The sequence below is a fragment of the Scyliorhinus canicula genome, chromosome 8 (assembly GCF_902713615.1).
Source record: "Scyliorhinus canicula chromosome 8, sScyCan1.1, whole genome shotgun sequence".
Taxonomy (NCBI): Eukaryota; Metazoa; Chordata; class Chondrichthyes; order Carcharhiniformes; family Scyliorhinidae; genus Scyliorhinus; species Scyliorhinus canicula.
In genome coordinates this window covers 22497643-22521664 of record NC_052153.1, presented here as the reverse complement: position 1 = coordinate 22521664, position 24022 = coordinate 22497643, and the positions used below count along the sequence as shown (strand labels likewise).

The 24022-nt window shown below is 42.5% G+C and overlaps 1 protein-coding gene across 5 annotated transcripts in view; it reads right to left on the bottom strand.

The window, feature by feature from the left end:
• LOC119970159 (lysine-specific demethylase 4C-like) overlaps positions 1 to 24022 on the bottom strand; it is a 478393-nt gene that overhangs the window by 182825 nt on the left and 271546 nt on the right. For 3 of the 5 annotated variants that reach the window (XM_038804261.1, XM_038804264.1, XM_038804263.1), the window contains exons 14-15: positions 10303 to 10513; positions 10139 to 10215 (exon numbers count right to left, since the gene is read on the bottom strand). The exons of 1 other annotated variant lie outside the window; for it this stretch is intronic. In XM_038804261.1, coding sequence (XP_038660189.1) covers positions 10139 to 10215; positions 10303 to 10513 — 288 coding nt within the window. Of the gene's footprint in view, positions 1 to 10138; positions 10216 to 10302; positions 10514 to 24022 lie in introns of those variants that run through there. One more of the 5 variants, XM_038804267.1, reaches the window with a different exon arrangement.

Sequence of the window (24022 nt, the reverse complement as noted above, 5' to 3'; positions counted from 1 at the left end):
GAACCACATTATCTTTTTATACTTATTACTTGCTTGGCTGGCAAACTGACAATAAGAAATCAAAGGCATATTTTGCTAGGAAAAATTATATTACAGTTTCTTTGAAATACTGGTACTACGTTGAAGGCGCATTAATGGAATAACAGAAAACGTGTACATTGTTTTGTAATTGGGATGGCAATATTGATTTCTATTACCATAACCTATACAACACTGACTCTAGCATTCATGTTATCCAACCACCTGAGACAATTAAGGGTTAGGAAATGTCTGAATCGAAGGTAGTAAAAATGTTCCATCGAGGAACTACCAAGAGCTATATATGCCAGTCGCAAATGCAAGCAGCAAAGCTCACTAATAAAAGGAAGGGGAGCGGGGGCGGCATGTGGCGCTGAGGACCTGGGTTCAAATCCTAGCCCTAGATCACTGTCCGTGTGGAGTTTGCACATTCTTCCCATGTCTGCGTGGATTTCACACCCACAACCCAAAGATGTGCAGGTTAGGTGGATTGGCCACGCTTAATTTCCCCTTAATAAAAACCTTTGAGAAAAAAGAGCGGAACTCAGCCGAGTGCTCGCCTCTACTGCTTTCTCTGTGCAATTTTCAGAAGATCTGCATGGTTGTGTCTCACACCACTCCATGGAAGTGTCTCACACCACTCCATGGAACCAGGGCGCCAGTTTTATCCTACTCCTCTCAATGTTTTTCCTGTTCCCAAATATTGCCGCAGGTTCTCTCCTCTCCACACCCTCCCAATATTCTTTTGCTCCTCCCTCATGATCTGCTGAGTTCCGCTCTTATTTCTCAAAGGTTTTTATTAAAGGGCAATTTAATGTGGCTAATCCACCTATCCTGCACATCTTTGGGTTGTGGGGGTGAGACCCACGCAGACACGGGAAGAATGTGCAAAGTCCACATGGACAGTGACCCGTGGCCTTAATCCAACCCGGGTCCCAAGCGCCGTGAAGCAGCAGTGCCAACCACTGCGCCACTGTGCTGCCCTTATTTCTCAAAATTATGTCCATCTTTTTCCTAACCCATTCAGATACCGTGTCACTCTTTACACATTGTCCATTTTAATGCTCTTCATTTGCCCCATTCTCCCAAGTCATAATCATCATTTTCCTCCCCGTTTCCTGAAATTGTACCGCTCCAATAGTATCTCCTTTCCTATGCTACAGTTCCCTTCCTATCATTCCCCATCTAATCATATTCTAGAATTATGGTGCTCCTATCTAATTTCCCAATATTAAGATGCTTTTCTCTTATACCATCTCCCAACGTTGTGCTGTCCTTCTATCACCGTCCTGTTGTTTACATACTCTATTTATCGGTGCCTTGATCACTATTATGCTACTTCTCTGTAACTGCAGTTTAAGATTACGTTTCCTGCCCTATCCCACACTGCAGCATTTCTTTCCTGTCCCCTTTGATTCTGCGTTCTGTCTCGCCTTTCCTGTTCCCTAACTTACGTCAGCTCACCTTGACCAGCATTTTCCTATATTCTGCACCTCTTGTCACACCTCATTCTGCTCATGTTTGAATTCTTAAGAACATAAGAACTAGGAGCAGGCCATCTGGCCCCTCGAGCCTGCTCCGCCATTCAATGAGATCATGGCTGATCTTTTGTGGACTCAGCTCCACTTTCCGGCCCGAACACCATAATCCTTAATCCCTTTTTTCTTCAAAAAACTATCTATCTTTACCTTAAAAACATTTAATGAAGGAGCCTCAACTGCTTCACTGGGCAAGGAATTCCATAGATTCACAACCCTTTGGGTGAAGAAGTTCCTCCTAAACTCAGTCTTAAATCTACTTCCCCTTATTTTGAGGCTATGCCCCCTAGTTCTGCTTTCACCCGCCAGTGGAAACAACCTGCCCGCATCTATCCTATCTATTCCCTTCATAATTTTAAATGTTTCGATAGGGGCCTCACGGTAGCATGGTGGTTAGCATCAATGCTTCACAGCTCCAGGGTCCCAGGTTCGATTCCCGGCTGGGTCACTGTCTGTGTGGAGTCTGCACGTCCTCCCTGTGTGTGCGTGGGTTTCCTCCGGGTGCTCCGGTTTCCTCCCACAGTCCAAAGATGTGCGGGTTAGGTGGATTGGCCATGCTAAATTGCCCCTAGTGTAAGGTTAATGGGGGGATTGTTGGGTTACGGGTATACGGGTTACGTGGGTTTAAAGTAGGGTGATCATTGTTCGGCACAACATTGAGGGCCGAAGGGCCTGTTCTGTGCTGTTCTATGTTCTATGTTCTAAGATCCCCCCTCATCCTTCTAAATTCCAACGAGTACAGTCCCAGTCTACTCAACCTCTCCTCGTAATCCAACCCCTTGAGCTCTGGGATTAACCTCGTGAATCTCCTCTGCACACCCTCCAGTGCCAGTACGTCCTTTCTCAAGGAGACCAAAACTGAACACAATACTCCAGGTGTGGCCTCACTAACACCTTATACAATTGCAGCATAACCTCCCTAGTCTTAAACTCCATCCCTCTAACAAATTCAACCCAAGTGAAGATCTAAAAATCTTTCCCACTGCGGTAAAAATGATCACAGCTCATTTATCATAATGTGTGTTGAGTTTAATTTTACAATACTTTCACCAATCTGTTGTTTGATTTTGTACCATCATTAAAAATCTCAGATTTCCTCTCAACACGTGTGAACATTTACAACAGAAACTTTCGAAGCCAGGTGTAAGTTCCATTCCTGGATCAAGCCACCACAGACTTTCGCCAATACTTGCCAACTCAGCCCATATCACCAGACTCGTTACGGCCAATGCTACAGGGGTTCTGGGAGCTAGACAAGAGTAAATACATATATAGCTATGTTATGTAAAACAATTTAATCCAAGTCTAGATTTTAAGCAGAGGCTGAAACTTTCAAGTAAATATTTCAGTGAAGTTATGCAAGGACTAAAAAAAAACGAGTGTATAAATGTAATTGTTATTGTAAAATAATTGAGTTTTGTTGACTATAAGGTGTAAACGGCAATAATTTCATTTTGAGGAACAGATGGTTAGACTGGTTGCTTCTCAGTGGAATCACTGTTTGAAACTCACTGCATGCATCAATTCATAATGGAATAAAAGAAAAGTTTGCAAAAATACAAAAATGAGAACACTATTCAATTCTGGCACAGAGCCATGACATCCGACTGTAACCTGAAGTGATCAAGAGTAATGAATCAGGTTATGGTTGCTGCAAAATCTAATTATGGTTCAGAGATTTGAACTGAGAATGATAAATGAGCACGTCAGCACCATAATGCATACAACGAAACGTACAAACAGCCACCCCCAAAATGGACACCTGCACACAGTTCCAAATAACTTGCTTTATAATAGGTACAAAGTGACCTTTTAAACCCCAAAAACCTATAAATTACGACCAATGAACAGCCTTCAATGCACCATAACCGTTTACACCATAAAGTACTGCACGTGCAGATGAGAGCAAGTTGGCAGCATGTGGCAACTATTTTTGTCTACAGATCTTTTTATAAAGCATCCATAGCGCCAGAGAAACCCCTGTATCCCTAGGATTGAATGCTTGCACAGTTCTATCACAGCGGATGGGGGATAAAAATATCTCCATTAACATAGAAACTGAAAACTGTCGGTTTGGAAAGTGTGGGACAAACGGAAGTCAGGAATCGGAAGCGTTCAACTCAGAGGGTGAGGACTGTAAATATGTGGAGGGGATGAAGCTCTGGGATGGTTCGAGAGTTGGCCCAGAAGGACAGCAGGGGCTCGGAGGAAAGGGGTGGAAAGAACAATTTGCTCTTTCCCTGTCATTGGTTCCCCCCTGTTCATCTGCTCAAGTGGACTCCTTGTTTTTGGATTTTCTCACAATAGCCGATGCCATGAAGCCACAAATGATTTTCAACCATAGGGAACCCAAGCCCGAAGGCAAATCCTGTAACTTTAGCAGAAATCATTTGATCTGCTATCATGTGCTTTGATGTCACATGTCAACAACCTTACTCTATCACCAAATATGTCAGGTTCTGATGAGCTGCTAATTTCAAATCTCAAATGTAGCTACATCAACTGGAGGAAGGGGGTCTGGTCAGTGGTATTCAGGACATTTATCACTCCCAATATGGCTGGGATCTTCCAGGCACTCCAGCCTCACCATAGCCACCTTGTCCTGTGGAGGTGCCAATATAGTGAACCCCAGAATTAGGCCATCCCTCTCTTGCTGGAAAATCACCTGGCACGATGGCACAGTGCTGCTTCACAGCGCTAAGGATCCGGGTTCAATTCCGGCCTCGGGTGTCTGTGTGGAGTTTGCACTTTCTGTGTCTGTGCGCGGGTTTCCTCCGGGTGCTGCGGTTTCCTCCCACAGTCCAAAGATGTACAGTTTAGGTGGATTAGCCATGCCAAATTGCCCCTTAGAGTCCAAAGCTGTGCAGGTTGGGTGGGGCTATTGGGTTACCGGATAGATTAGGGGAGTGGGCCTTGGTAGGGTGGTCTTTCCGAGGGTTGGTGCAGACTCGATGGGCCAAATGGCTTCCTTCTACACAGTCAGAATTCTATTAATTCTATTCTAGATAACAATGATAAAGGACCCCCAACACATTAAATGAACTAAAATTGCACCGTGATGGTAGAGCTCCAGCATTAGGCATGATCCCAGATGAGAGCAAAAAGAAACTGTAGGGTATATAACAGGCTTTGGACTCCCTGGCTCCTCTAGTTTCCCAAATAACATTTTGAAAATGTGGACCGCTGCAAATAAAGGACACCCAAGGCAAGTCCCATGGTACCTGTCTCACTGTATTACAGAAGTATGCTGGACAGTCTACCAGAAAAGAACTGGCCAGCATACTTTGCCAGCTTTAGAAAAACAATAACTACTCAACATTAGGTGCAATGTTCCATTTTCATAGCGCCATAACAGCACAAAAGTCATTCAACCATCAGGTTCATGCTAGATCAATGTAGAGCAAACCAGTCAGTCACTCACCACATACCATCCCAGAACCAAGAAAGTTTATTTCCATCAAGTGCCTATCCACTTATTCAATTTCCTTTTGAAATCATTGACAGTCTCAACTCCTACCACCCTTGTTGGCTGTATTAAATTCTATCTGTCACTTGTTTGCTCATCCTGGTAGCCTCTGTCCTGTTGCAGTTGATTGGTGTCAAGCTCAGTTTGTCACTCCCCCAAGTTTATCATTGACAAACATTTTACTGCATTTTCTAATATCCAAATCATCTATCAAAAGGAGAATACTGAATATTCGACCAAAATATTGGTCGAAGGGGAAATGGTAGAGGTAATAGACACTGAAAAGATGGTCCACCATCCTCCAGTTTGATTAAAAAAAACATTTACCATACCTCGCTATTTTCTGCCCTTGAAAGTCAATACTTCTATTACTGAAATCCAAGGTCCCACAGAGGTTAGTCATGAAGGCCCTGCCTTCTCAACCTTGCCCCTTGCCTAAAGTGTGGTGACCCTCAGGCTAAATCACCACCAGTCAACTCTCAAAGAGAAGAGCAGCCAATAGTCCTCTGGGACTGTGGCAACATAAAACCTTACCAACCCAGATGTTACACTGACCAGCTTATAATTACTATGAATGCCCTTAGACCCTTTCTTCAACAAATGTGTCATACTTGCCAACTCTAATATGTCGCCTGTATCAAGGGAAGACTGGAAGATTTGGCAAACCTTTCCACTATCTCCACTTCTGTTAGCAACCTAGGATGCAAATCATCAGACCAGCCAACATATCCATGCCAACCATAGCCAACCTTTGCAGTACATTCTACCCATCAACTTTCACCAAATCTATTACCTCTATCTCTACTCCTACTGATATTTCATCAGCATCTTCTTCTGAACACCAATGCTTTATTCTGTATTATAACTGCCCTGTGCCTCTAAGCATTTTTGTCCCGGAGACCCCAACCCAACTGTTATCACCTGGTTCGCTGGAAGAGGGTTTTGGGGTTCCCTGTCATGCTAAATAATGCCATCCTATCCTCGCATTCTCCCTTTGACAATCTTGCTTTTCTTTTCCCTTGCCCCTCAACTCACTGTACTTGGCCTGATTATTGCTTCAAGAATTCACCTGGCATTGAACACCCTCTATTTATTTCATCATATTCTCCATCTCCCTTTTTATTGTTCCCTTAACTGTATTTTTGGAAATACATGAAACACCTCCTCCTTCAAGATCACCCATTGTTCCACTGCAGTGTCTTTCTGTCAGTCTTTGGTTCCATTTTACCCTGACAAGATTACTTCTCACCACACTGCAGTTAATACTCTTCCAATTTAGAAGTTCTACTTTTGCTTGTTTTTTGCTCCTCTCCATGACAAAGTTAAATGGTAAGATGCAATGATCGCTTTTACCCAAGTATCACCCCTCCAGACACTTGAACCACCTGGTCCATCTCATTCCCCAGCACCAAATCCAACAATGCCGCTTTCCTAGTTGAATAGGTAACATACCTGCCAAGGAAGTTCTTCTGAGCACATTTCAGAAATTCCTTCCCTTCCTTTCCCCTTCACTCGAACATTATACCACTCTATATTTGGGTAACTGAATCCTGCAATATCGCCATTCTATAGTTCTTAGAGATCTCTGATTTCCCAGAGTTTACTCATTTATCTCTGTCCCGTTGTTTGGAGATCGAGAGAAAGCTGCCCAGCAGAGTGATCAAACCCTTTGCTTTAAGAACTGCCTTTCTTCACCATTGTACCAATGCTAAGAATCTAGGTTTTGCAGTTTTTAAAAATATTGTAGAAATTCATACCAATTGGCAATTGAGTGGTAGTAACACTAACTCTAAATATGTTTTTGATTTGGTCAGGGGATGGTATCACAAGGATAACGCTATTGAAGTGATAATCCAGAGACCAGGACCAATGCCCCATTGATGAATTCAAAATCGACCCAGCTTCTGGGAGATTTTTAATTTAATTAATTACTAAAACTGGTATAAAATGCTAGTCTTGTTCATAGTGATCATGAATGCTATTGGATAATCTTAAAACCCATTTAAACTACCAGTGTCCTTCTGGGAAAGAAATCTGCCATCCGTAAGTTGTTCACATAGAAAGTGGTGAGTGCCTGGAATGCGCTGCCAGAGGATGTGGTGGATGCAGGCGCATTAGCAACATTTAAGAGGCATCTGGGTGGCTACATGATCAGGGAGGAAATAGAGGGATATGGACTGAGTATGGGCACAAGGTTTTGTTTTTAGTTAGGGCACCATGATCGGCACTGGCTTGGAGGGCTGGAGGGCCTGTTCCTGTGCTGTACATTTATTAGGTCTTAGTTCTAACCTGGTCTCCTACATGCGCTTCAGACCCACAGCAATGTGCTAACTGCCCTCTGAAATGGTTTAGCAAGCCACTCAGTTCTATCAAATCGCTACTGAAAAGCAGAATTGGAATAAAACTGGAAGAGCCACCAGGCATTGATCTAAGCACTGGAAATAAAAGATTTCCAGATATGAAAGATATCGTGGGATGTGGGAATTGTGTGGGAAAATCGCAGAGAGGCAGATCTAGGTGAATGGTAGAGCAGGTTAGAGAGGCCAAATGGCTTACTCCTGCTGCTACTTCCGAAAACACAAAGGTACACCCTGCCCAGTCAAACCTGCAACGTCCTCCTCACTAAAATATGGGGACTTGTCAAAATTGGGAGACCAGCGCACAGATTAGAAAAGCAACAGTCGGGCAGCACAGTGGTACAGTGGGTTAGCCCTGCTGCCTCACGGCGCCGAGGTCCCAGGTTCGATCCCAGCTATGGGTCACTGTCCGTGTGGAGTTTGCACATTCTCCCCGTGTTTGCGTGGGGTTCGCCCCACAACCCAAAGATATGCAGGGTAGGTGAATTGGCAACGCTAAATTGCCCCTTAATTGGAAAAAAGTAATTGGGTATTCTAAATTTATTTAAAAAAAAGAAAAGCAACAGTCTGACTCAGTCATATGCACCAAATCAAACTTTACAGCCAATGCCTGAGATTCCTCCATTATCATTCCTGGGCACGACTTGTCCCACCACAGAGCAGACCGAGAAGAGGTGGTAGCACAGTGATATATAAGGAGCTGCCCTGTGAGGGGAAAAACATGGGAAGAAAACCTACTTTACCTTAACCTCATCAAACAACCCGTCATAGATGCATCTATCCATGATACTGGCAGGAGTGACCACCACAGAGCCCTTGTAGAGAATGAGTCCTTTCTTCACACTGAGGATACCATCCACTGTGTTGTGTGAGACTACTACCATGCTAAATGAACAATGTACAGAAGATACCTCAAATCCCTGGAGATATCACCAACGTTGCCTCCGCAAAATCCTGTAATCCACTGGCAGGATAGGCATACCAACGTGAGCACCCTCTCCCAGGTCAATATCGGCAGTATCGAGGCACTGGTCATGCTTGACCAGCTGCGATAGGAGGGCCAGATTGCCCGACATGCCCGACACGAGACTCCTGAAACAAGTGCTCTATTCCGTGCTCCACAATGGCAAGCCATCACTAGGAGGGCAGTGGAAACGCTACAAGGACACTCTGAAAGCCTCCCTAAATAAATGCAACATCCCCATTGACATGCGGGAATCGCTTGCCTTAGAACACACAAACTGGAGAAAAAACATCCGCAAAGACGCCATTCGTCTCGTGCGTTGTAGGGTGGAACACACAGAGGCCAAGCAAAAACAGCAGCAGGGGAGCACAGAAATCAGATCGTCCCACCCACCCACCTCATCAAACACCACCTGCCAAACCTGTGGCAGAGTCTGAGGATTCTGGATTCAACTATTGAGCAGAACCCACCCCCCTGGAATGGAAGCAAGTCATTATCGACGCTCAGAGACTGCCCAAGAGAAGAAGCTAAATGTGATAGTTTCAGAACAGAACTCAAAGTTTTAAACAGGGCATCCATGAGGTGCTGTGGCCCATCGGAATTCTGACCAGCAGATTGTATTCAAGCACAATCTGCAACTTTATAAAAGATACCTATCGGTCAGTGTTATCACTCTTGTGGTGCAGAAACATTTCCTCACATGGGCGGCACGGTAGCACAGTGGTTAGCACTGTTGCTTCACAGCGACAGGGTCCCAGGTTCGATTCCCGCTTGGGTTACTGTCTGTGCCAAGTCAGCACTTTCTCCCCGTGTCTGCGTGGGTTTCCTCCGGGTGCTCCGGTTTCCTCACACAAGTGCCGAAAGACGTGCTTGTTGGGTGAATTGGTCATTCTGAATTCTCCCTCAGTGTACCCGAACAGGCGCCGGAGTGTGGCAGCTAGGGGATTTTCACAGTAACCTCATTGCAGTTAATGTACCCTACCAATTCATTTATTGAAGAGGATGGAACTAGTTTGTTGATATCTTGTGCGAAATACTGTCTACAGGTGCATGCAAGTAGGTGTTATTTTCTTTGCGCTGCTCACTTGTAATGTTGAATTGCAGTTAATGTAAGTCTACTTGCGACAATAGTAGAGATTGTTGCAAATCGCAAATAGTTTGGTTCTCACGCAGGATCCTAACATCAGCCACGGCCTTATTAAATGATGGAACAGGCCCAGAAGATGAATGGCCTACTTCTGCCCTTTGTTTGTACACTACCATTAAGGAATTAAGAAAAATCTTATCAGATAGGTAATTAACATCTACCGAACAATTGGATTCTGAACTAATGGCACAATCTGAGGAGGAAAGTAGACATTTGGCAGCCATTTGTTCAGAACAGATCTACTAAAACCTTTCTGCTGCTTCCCCTTCTCTCTGTCCTGAGTGAAAGTGAACATCAACCTTTCTCTCTGAAACATAGCCAAGGCTGTGTGTGTGCATGTGCGTGGGGTGGGGAGAGAGAGAAGGGACATTAGGTACAGGCATCAGCATAAAGGATTACTGAGAGGTCCATTGGTAATTTTTAATCAACCTATCAGTATAATTAACACTAAACTGAAGAACTTCCATTTTAAAATGAACTTTTATGTGTACTTGCAAATTAAAGGTTCAGAATCCAAACAAATCCGTCTTTGTGGCAATTTACTGGTTTTGAAGCATATTAATAGCATCCTAGAGATCTATTAACACATTGTACTTTCCACTTTTGCCAGAAGGTAAAATTATTGAATGCATCAATGCAAATACTTACTGCAGTCCATGCACCAATTATACAACGAGAACAGGTCCAACCATCATGGATTTCATGAAGTGGAACACCATAACAACCTAAAGGTCAAAGAAGAGTGTCACAACTATCATTCCAATCCCAAATTCAATGTTACAAGTGAGCAGCGCAAAGAAAATAACACCTACTTGCATGAACCTGTAGACAGCATTTTGCACAAGATATCAGCAAACTAGTTCCATCCTCTTCAATAAATGTATTGGTAGGGTATAGATCATTATTTTCTTCACTGTACGTAAAGCACATTTCTGGGATAAGCGGTTTTGTTTTATGTTGCTTGGATGGTGACTCAGCTGCATCAGTATCGATTTGAGATCTCCTTTCCATGAGGTTATCAGGCTGTATATGAAACAAATATGTTGTAGAGTTAATTATCTATTTTTTTCTCAACCTGAAAATGCTTTAAAATAGTGTGATCATTAAGGTTAGAGAAATTAGTGCTGCACAACCAGGGTCAGCACCAAGTATACCACATCCAGGAGCAGAATAAATTTCTCACTACGCTCTGCTTCTAGTATTTTTGAGCCCAAACTTCAAAAGAACTGTACCAGTGTAACATTTCATTTTCATTTTAGGGGCTTGGTTTAGCTCAATTGGCTGGACATCTAGTTCGTGATACAGAGCAACACCAACAGCGTGGGTTCAATTCCCCTGCCAGCTGAGGTTATCCATGAAGGTCACGCCTTCTCAAACTTGCCCTCGCTTGGGGTGTGGTGACCCTTAGGTTAAATTGCCACCAGCCAGCTCTTAAAGGGGAAAGCAAGCTATGGTCCTCTGGGACTGGGGTGACATTTACCACAGCAGCTATCCTGTGACTTCACAATGAGACAGCGACTCAATATCAAATGAAGGACAGTTTTGTGCTTTAGATCATTAATCATTAATAATCTTTATTGTCACAAGTAGGCTTTCATTAACACTGCAATGAAGTTACTGTGAAAAGCCCCTACTCGCCACATTCCGGCACCTGTTCAGGTAGATAGAGGGAGGTTTCAGAATGTCCAATTCTCCTAACAGCACGTCTGTCAGGACTAGTGGGAGGAAACCAGAGCACCCAGAGGAAACCCATGCAGACACAGGGAGAACGTGCAGACTCCACACAGACAGTGACCCAAGCCTGGAAGCGAACCTGGGACCCTGGTGCTGTGATAGCCCTGGTGCTAACCACTATGCTTCCATACCTACTAGACATTGTAATAACACAGCCTAAATTGTAGCACTGGAGAAGAATGATGCAGTTGAGTGGCCAAAGAGAGGGCGTGATCGAATGACCTCGTCGCGCCCCATTCAGTGATGCGATGGGGCCGTTAAATCTCACGTGAGGCCTCTCGCGTGCTGTTAGGTGAATTGGACATTCAAGTAAATAAGAAACTGTTTACTGTGGCAGTCGGGTGGGTAATCGGAAGATACAGGTTAAGGTGATTGGCAAAAGAACCAGAGCAGCATCAGGAAACATTTTTTAAACAGTAAATGGTGTTAAGTCCATTAGCCATACAATGAGGGAAGAATGAGTCTGAAGCCAAGTCTTTACTTCAAGACAGACTTATTCACAAGCCTGTAGAGTTCACCCCCCCCCCCCCCCCCCCCCCCGCCCCCCCCCCCCCAACCCCTCAGTGTTCCAGTTGGTCCCACTTATAGAAGTATCAATATCCATCACCAATTTAACAATGCCTTAATGTAATTGTCATTTAACAAAGTGATTGTCAGTGTACCTTAACAAAGTAATGAATACAATATTGACTGATTTCTCGCTTTTAAAAATTAAAACTTTTGGAAATTCAAGAAATTTTTCAAATTAAACAAAGGGAAACAAGATCATGTAATTTCCCATCTTCTATGTTTCACATTATATAACTAAGCATTAACAAATGGCCTAGAATTTGTACAAGTATATACAGAAAATAAAATCTTTCTGAAAAACAAAACAGCAAAGTTGGCATGTCACTGGGTCCTGATGGCACATCGTTTGCTGTTAAAAACAAAAGAGGAGACTCAGGCCACAATTTTTAATATTTCTTAAATATGCAAACTGTGCTTTGGGATAGAGCAGCTAACAGTGCCTTTGTCAATAAAAGCTCGGGGGAGAGCAGGGTGGGGGGAAAACAGGGAGAAGCAAAAAGCAAGCATCATGTTTTGGGATTTTATTGCCCTACTTCCCCCACACAAGATATCATTTTTAAGCAAATAAACAAAGTAATTTTCCACATAATCTAAATAATGACTAATTTATTGCCTTCCAGATTCATTCAACAATTTCAGACTAATTTTTGTGCCCATTTTGATTCGCTTGCTTCACATGTTTCGATCATACCCTTGTGTTTGTTTTAGGGTGGCAACTGTTCATCAATGTACCTTTCGCAGACATGACTCTCGTCATTTAACTCCCATCTTCCACCCGCGTCACATATCTCTGCTTTTGTTCTGTTTCCCACCCTCCCCATTTCACCTGCTTAAAGCTTTCCAACTATCCCAAGTTCTAGTGAAAGATCATTGATCCAAAACATTAACTCTCTTTGCCCCTCCACAGATGCTGCCACGGCCTGCTGAGCATTTCCAGTGTTCCCTGTCTATTTATTAGCTTGACTAGGCGATCAAAAACCTCACAAAAGTCCTTTAATTTCTGTAGTATGGCAGGGAGAGTCAGGGGATAAATAAAGAGGCCATAACACAGGGTTTTTGAAATAGTAACAATACAAGGCTCAGAAAAAACTGGAGGATAGCTGAAAGCCATTTTATGTGCAAATTAAATCAAACAATTCACTACTATGAGTTCATGTGATGTATTCTTCATTTACTGTTATTATGCAAAATACATTATGCCAATGAATAAAGTGAGTCTGATCATCAAGGCCATTCTATATATTTACCTTACTGAAGAAAAAAAGCAGTTTAACATTGACTTTTGGCCTCTTTTCTAGAAAGATTAGTGAATTACATATGCAAAAAATATGACTATCCAGTTGATGTCACAAGGGATAATATTATCATACTCTATAACTGCACGCCCTAGAAGTAAACAAACTAAAAAATAAGATCAGGCAGTATGCAGAAGCAACTGATATCACTGGAGTTAAGAATATATCTTGGATGAAACTCTAATTATGATATTACAGATTTTAAGGACAACTGTACATTTGAGTTTAAAAGTTTTTTTAAAATTGAAGTACAGACAACACGGCATTTTTCGGTGTTTCTTCAAACCTTGTCATACACTTATCTCTAGAGCTGGCTACAAAGTGTAATTAGCATACAAAAGTCTCCTCCGGGGAAGTCCACTGAACCTTCTAAATTAGAAAATAGAATTCTTAAAAGTGCTGAAGGAGGCCATTTCGCCTGTCAAGTCTGCACCGACCCTTTGAAAGAGCACCCTACCTAGGTCCACTCCCCCACCCTTCACCCTTTTACTTCTGAGGGAATAGGAAACAGGAAGGGACTTCAAAGGGTAACAACAAAATTAACTTCTTTGCCTGGTTAAACACCAGCTCCTTGAACATTAACATAGCAGTCATTTTTGCGTTTTTTGAACTGCATAAAAGGAGGCTGCAGGAAGCATCTTGGGAGATAGGGTGTAGAAAAGGGACATGGAAGCATACTGGCTATGTCACTGAACTAATAATTTAGAGGTCCAGGCTAATTGCTCTGGGGTAAAAGCAAATTACTGCGGATGCCGGAATCTGAAACGAAAGCAGAAAATGCTGGACAAACTCAGCAGGTCTGACAGCATCTGTGGAGAGAGAAGGGAGCTACCGTTAAGTATAGATGACTCAGGGATTCAAATCCCACCTCGGCTGCTGGTGGAATTTAAATTCAATTAAGAAAATCAATTAATTGGAAATAAAATCTGGAATTGAAAGCTGGTCTCAGTAATGATTACCACAAAATTATCATTGATTGTCAGAAAAATCCATATGGTTCACAAATGTCCTTCAGGGAAGGAAATCTGGCTTACATGTGACTCCCGATCCACAGCAAAGTGGTTGACTCTTAAGTGTCTTATGAAATAAGCTACTCAGTTCAAGGACTATTAGGGATAGGCAACTAATGTTGGCCTTGCCATTAATGCCCACATCCAATGAAGGAATAAAAAAGAATCCCCAGGGAAAACCCAGGCCACAACAGCGAGGATCCTTAGCCGAGGGAGGACAAAAGGAAGGTTTAGGAAATCAACTGCTGTTCTACCAAATGAGCCCATGCAATCTGCAAATTCCATAACCATAGAATTAGCGAGAAAAAGGAAACCTTTCCGATTTTCGAAAACCTGCTGACCTGATGAGTCCACCCGAAAAGGCAAGCCAAGAGGCAAGCCAAGAAGCCAAACGCAAAAAAGAAAAGGCAAGAAAAGAGCATCCAATAGCAATAGTCATCTTTGCAGTTAAACTGAACCTCAAGTTTCAATTCCTTCACTTCGGAAAGGAGGAATTTAAGCACCAATCTCACACCTATATCTCAGAGACGGATTAGCCCAGTCTCCAGGGAGCTGTCTCGAAAGACGGAGCATCGGAACGGTGAGTATATAAAGTAACTTACCTCGGGGACTCACAGCCTAGTCACCAGGGAGCAGTCCCAGAGGACGGAGCATCAGAACGGTGAGTATATAAAGTAACTTGCCTCGGGTATTTGCAGCCTAGTCTCCAGGGAGCAGTCCCAGAGAGCGGAGCATCGGAACGGTGAGTATACGGGGATTCGCAGCCTAGTCACCAGGGAGCTATCCCAGAGAGCGGAGCATCGGAAAGGTGAGTTTATAAAGTAACTTATCTCGGGGATTCGCGGTCTAGTTTCCAGGGAGCAGTCTCGAAGGGCGGAGCATCGGAATAGTGACTATATAAAGTAACTTACCTCGGGGATTCGTGGCCTAGTCTCCAGGGAGCAGTATCGGAAGGCGGAGAGTATATAAAGTAACTTACCTGGGGAATTTGAGGCCTAATGTGCAGGGAGCATTTTCGGAGGGCAGAGCAGTGAGCATCGGGATTCCACTGAAGCAGAAACAAACTGAAAAACTGACAACACAAGAAAGCTGTGACCTGAATGGCTGGTAGGGAATCAGTGCTAAATTTGAAAAAAAAACACTGCAGAACTAATTAATTAATTAACTGAGTAGAGATGGCTGGGCAGGTGTTGTGCTGCAGCTGCATGATGTGGGAGCTGGCAGGTCCCATTAACTACGTCTGCAACAAGTGTTTGTTAGAACATAGAACATAGAGCAGTACAGCACAGAACAGGCCCTTCGGCCCTCAATGTTGTGCCGAGCCATGATCACCCTACTCAAACCCACGTATCCACCCTATAACCGTAACCCAACAACCCCCCCTTAACCTTACTTTTATTAGGACACTACGGGCAATTTAGCATGGCCAATCCACCTAACCCGCACATCTTTGGACTGTGGGAGGAAACCGGAGCACCCGGAGGAAACCCACGCACACAGGGGGAGGACGTGCAGACTCCACACAGACAGTGACCCAGCCGGGACTCGAACCTGGGACCCTGGAGCTGTGAAGCATTTATGCTAACCACCATGCTACCCTGTTGCTCGAGGAATTTTGGCTCAGAATTGATGAGCTGGAGTCTGAGCTTCAGACATTGTGGCACAACCCGTTACCTGGTTGCTTTTTTTCCAGGAGGCAGTCACACCCTGCAGAGTAAGTACCTCAAATTCGGCCAGTGTTCAGGTACAGCACGGTACTGCAACTGAGGCAGGTAGAAGGACCTGAATTCAGAAATGGAGGAGCCTCAACTCTTGACCTTGTCCAACCAGTATGAGGTACTTTCTCTCTGTGTGGATGAGGAAAAGGATTGTAGGGAGGGTGAGCTAGCCGACCACTGCACCGTGGTACAGGAGGCCATTCAAGCTAAAGGAGCAAAAAGACAAGTGGTAGTTGCAGGGGATTCTATAATTAGGACAACTGAGAGCATCCTTTGTAAGCAAGACCAAGAGTCCAGCACGGTATGTTGCCTGCCCAGTGCCAGGGTGAGGGGCATCTCTAACTAGCTTGAAAGGATATTGGTGCGGGAGGGGGAGGATCCAGTTGTTGTGGTCACATTGGGACAAACAACACAGGAATGACTGGGAAAGAGAATCTGTTTGTGGATTGTCAAGAACTAGGAACAAAATTAAAGAACAGGTCCTCAAGGTTTATAATCTCTGGATTACTACCTGAGCCAAGTGCAAATTGGCATAGGGATGGGAACTTTAGGGAAGTAAACACATGATAAACGAGTGATGTGGGGAAAAGGGGTTCCATTTCATGGGGCACTGGCATCAGTATTGGGACAGGAGGGATCTGTACCATTGGGACGGTCTCCAGCTGAACCGATCTGGGACTAGTGTTCCAGCAGAAAGGATAAAGAGGGTGGTCACAAGGACTTTATAAACAAGCAAGGGGGGCGGGGGGGTTTGGGAAACATTAAACTGCAAGAAATATAATGGTTAATGGGAACCAAAGTGTGAGGAGAAAGTAGAGGTGAATAGAATGAACAGGCAGGGCTAGTCTGACAAATACGGAGGGGAAAGGAAACCCAAAAAAAATCAAAATGTGAGGTGACTCTGGGAGTGAAAATTGGGGATGAGGCCGAGCTTTATCAGAGATTAATGAAGGAGGTCAGAATGTGTGAAAGGATAGTGCACAAGAAAATCCTGCAAGGGAAAGACAAATTGATAGGACATATTTAAAAACCTTGTACCTAAATGCATGCAGTATTCAGAGCTGACGGCACAAGTAAAGATAAATGGGTATGATTTGGGGGGGATTACTTAAACATGGTTGCAGGAGAACCAGGATTGGGAATTGAATGTCCAAGGGGATTCAGTATTCTGAAAGGATATGCACGATGGAACAGAAGGTGCAGTTGCTTTATTGGCTAAAGATGACATCAAGATTGCATTAAGAAATGATATTGGAGGGCAGCACGGTGGCCTAGTGGTTAGCACAGCTGCCTCATGGCACTGAGGTCCCAGGTTCGATCCCGGCTCTGGGTCACTGTCCGTGTGGAGTTTGCATTCTCCCGATGTCTGCGTGGGTTTCGCCCCCACAACCCAAAAATGTGCAGAGTAGGTGGATTGGCCACGCTAAATTGCCCCTTAATTGGAAAAAATAATTGGGTACTCTAAATTTAAAAAAAAAATGTTATTGGAACTAAGGGCCAAAATGTTGAATCGAGCTAGGTGGAAATAAAAAACAAGGGGAAAAAAAACCTTGGTAGGAGTAACTTACAAGCCCCCGAGCAATACTTCTAAAGTGGGGCATAGTATAAACTAAGAAATAATGAGGGCTTGTGAGAAGGACACGATGGTAATCATGGTGATTGTAACATGCATATTGACTTGATGAATCAAATTGGCACGGGTAGCCTCGAGGGAGATTTAATAGAATATATGAGGGATTGCTCCTTAGACCAATATGTTATGGATCTAAAGAGGGAGCAAACTATTTTAACTTTAGTATTATGTAATGAAGAAGGGTTGATAAATAGCCTTTTTGTTAAGGATCCTCTTGGAAGGAGATATCACAGCATGCTAGAATTTCAAATTCAGATTGAGCGAGCAAAGACAAGGGTGCCACACTAGAGTTTTAGCGTTGAACAGATAATTATACAGGCCTGAGGAAAGAATTGGTCCAAGTAGACTGGGCACAAATAATTGAAGGTAGGACAGTTGAGGAACAATGGCGAATGTTCAGGGAGATATTAAATACCTCTCAATTAAAGTACATTCCTGAGAGGAAGAGGAATTGTAAAAGGGAGAAAAATGTTCCATGGCTAAACAATGAAGTCAAGGAAGACAAAGGCAAAACTAGGGCATACCATACTGCAAAAACTAGCGGTAAGCTGCAGGATGGGTGAACTTTACGGTTCAGCAAAAGGCTACTAAAAATGAAATCAAAAGAATCAAGATGAACTACAAAAGAAAACTATTAGAAAACATAAACATTGACACCAAAAGCTTCTGTAAATATATAAAGAGAAAGATAATAGTTAAAGTAAATGTTGGCCCTTTGGAGGACGATATTCGTGAGGTAATAATGGGGAACACACAGGTATGCCAGATGCACTGAACAAATATTTTGCCTCTTTCTTCACAGTAGAGGATAATAAAAAAATGTCCAAAAACTGCAGTTAATGGAGAGGAACTTGGTGCAATAATAAACTAACGTTTATTTTCTTTAAGATTAAAGTTTGACTGTGGGGTTATTTTTATACTGAATCACTTGCACACACACACAGACACGATCGCACACACGTTCTTAGCTCATGGACCACTTTATGCAAATGCATTTCACGTGGCCATGAGAGTGGGCAAATCCATTATTTCAAATTTAAATTATTAGTTTGAAATGTCTACAAAATCGAGAGAGTCAGCATGGATTTTTAATAAGTAAATAGTGTTTAACCAATTTGAGCAAGCTTTTGATTTTTGTTTCTGAGGAAGAGCAAGAGGAACGCAACATATACAGTGTAAATGATTCATAGAAGGCATTCGAGAAACTATCTCACAAGGGATATTCTCAGAAAATTTCAGACAAATGTTACGTGGAAATGTAGCAGCATGGATAGAAAATTAGCTGATAAGACATGAAACCGAGAGTTAGAGTAAACATGTACTAGGAAATGGGTTAGAAGTGTTTACCTCGTTCTCCATACCGCGATGATTTGGACTTGGGCAGAGGCAGTAGTTGCTGCTAAAACAAGTGTTAGAGGATTTGGCAAACAGTGAGGGGCTGTAAAAGACTTCACGATGACATAGGTAGTTAGCAGAATGATCAGACAAAGTAAGTGGTAGATGCAAGTTAAGTGTGTGAGACAATACATTTTCTGAGATTTTATGCACACTGAAAAGACATTGAATGGTGTGGATGAACAGAGACACCTAGAGGTTCAAATGCATTATTTACCTAAAAGGAAGAAAAAGCCAAAGGACAGTCATTAGGACACGGCATTATAAAATAGCAGCATAGAACGTAACAGTAAAAAGATCAATTTATGTAAAATATTGATTAGATCACCAAAATAAATTTTGGGTGTCACAATATTGGAAAGGTAAGTCATTAAACCATACAGTGGAAGCATGAATTTCACTAAAATGCCAGGGATAGGAAAACAAGCAGACACTTGAAGTTATTTGCATTTTGGTACAGAAAATTAAGGATATTTATAGATGTTTTAAAATTCTGAAACATTTTGACAGTGAGAAGAGAAAGATGATGTGCCAGTAATTGGTGGAAAAACAATGACACCTTAACAGTATGCCCCATCATTGATTCAAAACAACATGCAGCATTTTGGCTGTAAAAGACATAGTCTATCCATTCCAAATGTCCACAAATTGTCAGACATATACAGGCTCTTTAGCCTCCCCAAGCTGCCAAAAACTGCCGCCTCGTTGTGAGGCTCCAATTGCCGTTTATTGCAATCATGAATTTGCTTGAATTTTGACAGGAATTCTTCTGTGTTTAGAGCTGGTAATTCATGATCGCAAGTTCCCTGTCAATGGCATGACCTATGCTCCTGACAGGACAGTCAGCCTTGCAGGCCCATTAAGGAGTCTCACCTTCAGCTAGTCATGAATTGTTCCCAGAGATATTTTGTAATTATTTTTATCTGTCTTGACAATCTTATGTGCCAGCCTTGCATTACATATTTCTGTTGGTGTTGAAATTAAGCCTGCCTTGATATTCAAATTTAAATTAGATAGATCTCTTGCTGAAAATAACATTTTTGGATTTAGAATACGAGTAATATGAAACATGAAGTAGAACATGGGAGGAAAAAGGTGACTTTGGACTTGTAGCTCCCAAAGTGTTTTCAGGGGCTTCCTTGTAACGTTTATGTCCTTACTGTCCACTAATTGATTATCGTTTATTAACATTACATCATGCAACCACCATGATGGCAGAAGGCCATCTAAATGAACGTTAGCATGTTGTTTGGCAGAAATTATTGTTTTCTTCTTCTTAAGCAGTCCCTCGGGGTCGAGGATGACTTGCTTCCAAACTAAAAATAAGTTTTCAATTGACTGAGGAGTCCGATGCACGACCTATGGTCTCTATCACAGGTGGGACAGATAATAGTCGGAGGAGCGAGTGATTGAGGTGTCGGGGCTGCCACATATTCCTTTCGCTGTCACCCCTTAGTGTCAGCTTGCTTTCTGTGAAGAAACGCTTGGCGTTCAGCTCCTTTCTGGATGCTTTTTCTTCTCTTCGGGAAGTCTTGGGTCAGGGACTCTCGGGCGTCAGTGGGGATGTTGCACTTTTCCCAAGAGTTTTGAGGGCGTCCTCAAAGCATTTCCTCTGTCATCCTTGGGCTTGCTTGTTGTCTTGAAGTTCCAAGTAGAGTGCTTGCTTCAAGAGTCTCGTGTCAGGCATGGGATGATGTGACCCGCCCAGCGGAGTTGATTGAGCATGCTCAATGCTTCGCTGCTGGGAATGTTGGCCCGAGCGGGAACACTGACACTGATGTATGACGGGGGCAGGTTGGTAGAGGACCTTTGCATTACGGAAGTTAAGTGTAAGGTCCCTGCTCTCGTGTGCCTCGGTGAGTGTGTTTATGATGATCTGGAGCTCTGCCTCAGTGTGCGCAGGCGCAAGTATCGTTTGCAAGACAAGAGGATGGGACGACCTTGGGTCTGGCTTGTCAGCAATGGAGGTTGAAAAGATTTTTATGTTTTACTATTTTCATCGGAACAATGTGCTCAATGAATTTTTCCTGTTCCTGATCATGATGGGCAGGGCCTCTAGTTCTATACTTCATAGATCAAGAATGCTTGTATATTTTGAATGCCTATGTTGATCTGCAGACTTATTCAATCTGCACAGTGAAAATATTCCAAAGAATGTTTGAAAATATTCCTAGATTATTAGTGGGGGGTTCAAACTTCGATAATATAAGATATGCTGCTGACAATGTTCTTACTGCCGATTCTGAAGAGAAACTGCAAAATATTTGGATGTTGTAGTAAGTGAAACAGTTGAACATAAATTGTAAGAAAACAAAAATGTCAGCAGTGTCCGAAAAGAAAGTTACACCAGAATGTAAGATGACATTAAAGAATAAAAAGTCACACCGGCAGACAACATTTGTTACCTAGGAAGTATGTTAACATCAAACAGAGAGTACAACCAAGAAATACGATGCATGATTGGAATGGCCAGGTTTATTTCAAAAAAATGAAAATAATCACCTCAAACTTAGTCAAGAAAACGAAGTTGACAATCCTGGAATCCCAATCCTGGAACACCAGTGCTGACATATTGAAGCAAGTGTTGGACAAGCAGGGAAACAATGCAAAGAAGAATCGTGGCTGCAGACTTTTGGTTTTAACAGGTAAATAATGAAGATACCTTGGACAGGTCACACTACCGATAAAGAGCGCTAGTAAAAATCAGTGAACGTAATCATTCTGCTGACCAAGATCAAGAAACGACAGCTGGAATTTCTTGGGCATGTAATTAGAAATCATTACTAAAGAAAGTCAGATGGTGATAGGAAAGATTGATGTTGAAAGAGATCGAGATGGACAAAAAACAAACTTTTTAAAGACCCTCGTAAAGGGGATCAATGTACTATCAGCAAAAATGATCCACACCTCCAGTGCAAGATTACAATTGAGGTCCATGGTCGCTAACCCCTTTTAGACATTGCACCTGGAGAGAGAGATCTTGACCTACATTTATTAACTGCTAAAGAAGCAAAACAATTTCTAAACGCAACTGGCTAACAAACTTAAGTCTCCTCCTCTGCTTGTTCTTTACAAATTATTATGTTTCTCTATTTCGCTCACCTACCCCCCTCACCTTTTTGCTTCCTCGCTCACCCTCCTTCTCCCCATTGCTCCCCCCTCTCTATTGCTCCCCCCTCTCTATTGCTCTCCCCCCCCCCCCCCCTCTATAATTCTCTCTATTTTCATCCCTTTGTCTTTCTCGAGATTAATGCAGGAATGTCAGATTTATTATATCATAGGTATTTGGTGCAGTGTTAAAAGCTGTGTGCATGACTGCTGCATTAGTGTTGTGAAAGAATCCTGGTTTGAAAGGTTTTGGGAGACAGAGGTGCAATTAAGACAGTGTAAAAACCTTGGACTAATGGAGTACTGTTTGGATTAAGGGGATTCCCTGTGGCGTTAATTAGGTCTCAGATTAGTAAGATTATGTAATTAACAAGAGGAGCCACGGTATCTGGAATGTTGCAGAAAAAGCAGTTTTAGTTGAGTTTTAGATTGAGATGTGAGCAGAAGTCAAGCATCTGCTCTCACTGCAGTTCAGTTAAAGATATGACGGTACACCGATTAACAATTTCTTTCCAAGCAGTTCAGAATTGCGTGATTGGAAGGCGAGCTGAAATAAGCTGAGAAATAGCTTCTGAAGAAACACAAGAGTTTCTGCATGGTTCTGAAAGGATTCAGGTCTTTTCTTTAAAGATCTCTCTTTCTCATATCCTGACATCTCTCTACAGCAGGTATTCCCGAGAACTAATTATATTTGAAAGTGGATTGAAAGCCGAGATTTTTTTTTTGTCGTTTGAGTGGAAATAGAGATAGCAGTTTGGGTTATTGTGCCATTGTATTTCTGAGCACTGCTAATGGGGTAATTGTACGCCACTTTTTTGTGTGATGTTAAAGCTATTTTAGTACTGTGTTAGTAATAATGTTTGTTTTAATATATCATGTCCCTATTCTGCGTGAAATCACTCCTGGAGCAAGGCATCCTTTCCTTAGTCTTACAAAATCTTTTTAAAAATTGGGGTTTCTGTCCAGTATCCTAGGCACTGTTGGGATCTGGTCCGGGAGCATAATGAAATTGGGTCTCGTCCAGGATTTTAAAGTGTAATTCCTTGTTTTGTTTAGGATTAACTAATTTAAAGGCAGCGAGTATGTGGGGAACTGCTGCTTCCTTTCAGGTTTTGAAGTTTAAGTAGGAAGTGACTGGAGAATGCTCTTTCAGTTATAAAAACGTCCCTGGGTGTGGAAGAGGTCACTCAGGTTTGTTTACAAAGGGTGGCTAGAACAAAACGTTTGGGCTTTGCGGAAAAGCTGCAATGAACTTTATTTGAAGGGGTGAGGAAGGTAAAGATAATACAAGCAATAGCTCGGCATTTATATTTGCCAAACACACAGCCTGAATCATTAGAATTAGCTAGAATTCAATTCCAAATGAAACAACTAGAAATGCAAGCAAAAGAAAGAGAAGCAAAAGAAAAAGCGAGGGATTTTCAAAAGAAAATAGAAATAAGGAAGCTTGATGTAGAAATGGAAAGATTAGCAAGGAAAAGAGAAGCAAAGGAAAGAGAATTTGAACTTCAGAAACTAGAACTGCAAAAAGATCAAAAAGAAACTGTTGGGAGTTAAAGGTGGAAGCTGACGAAAGTCTAGAGGGAGGAGAAACAATTCCTCGTCAAAAGCGTAGTAGGGACATGTTTAAACATATTCAAGCACAACCAAGGTGTCATGAGAAAGATGTGGAAGCCTTTTTTTAAAAATCTCATTTGAGAAAGTGGCTAAGAACTGGTCAATGGCCATATGAGTAGCGTTGGTTCAAACAAATCTGGTAGGATTTGCATCACGATCAGAGGAGATATCTAGGGATTATGATGAGGTGAGAAAAACTATATATAGTGCATATGAAGTCTATATGAACTAGCTTACAGACAGAAGTTTAGAAATCTAAGACACACACAGAATTTGAAAGAATTAAACAAAAACATTTTGATACGTGGATAAGAGCATTAAAAATGGACCACATCTATGATGCTCTTGGGGAACAATTATCTTGGAAGAATTAAAAAATTTACTTCCCGCAGTAGCGAGAACTCTTGTGGAAGATCAAAGGGTTAACATTGCTAGACTGGCAGTAGAAATGG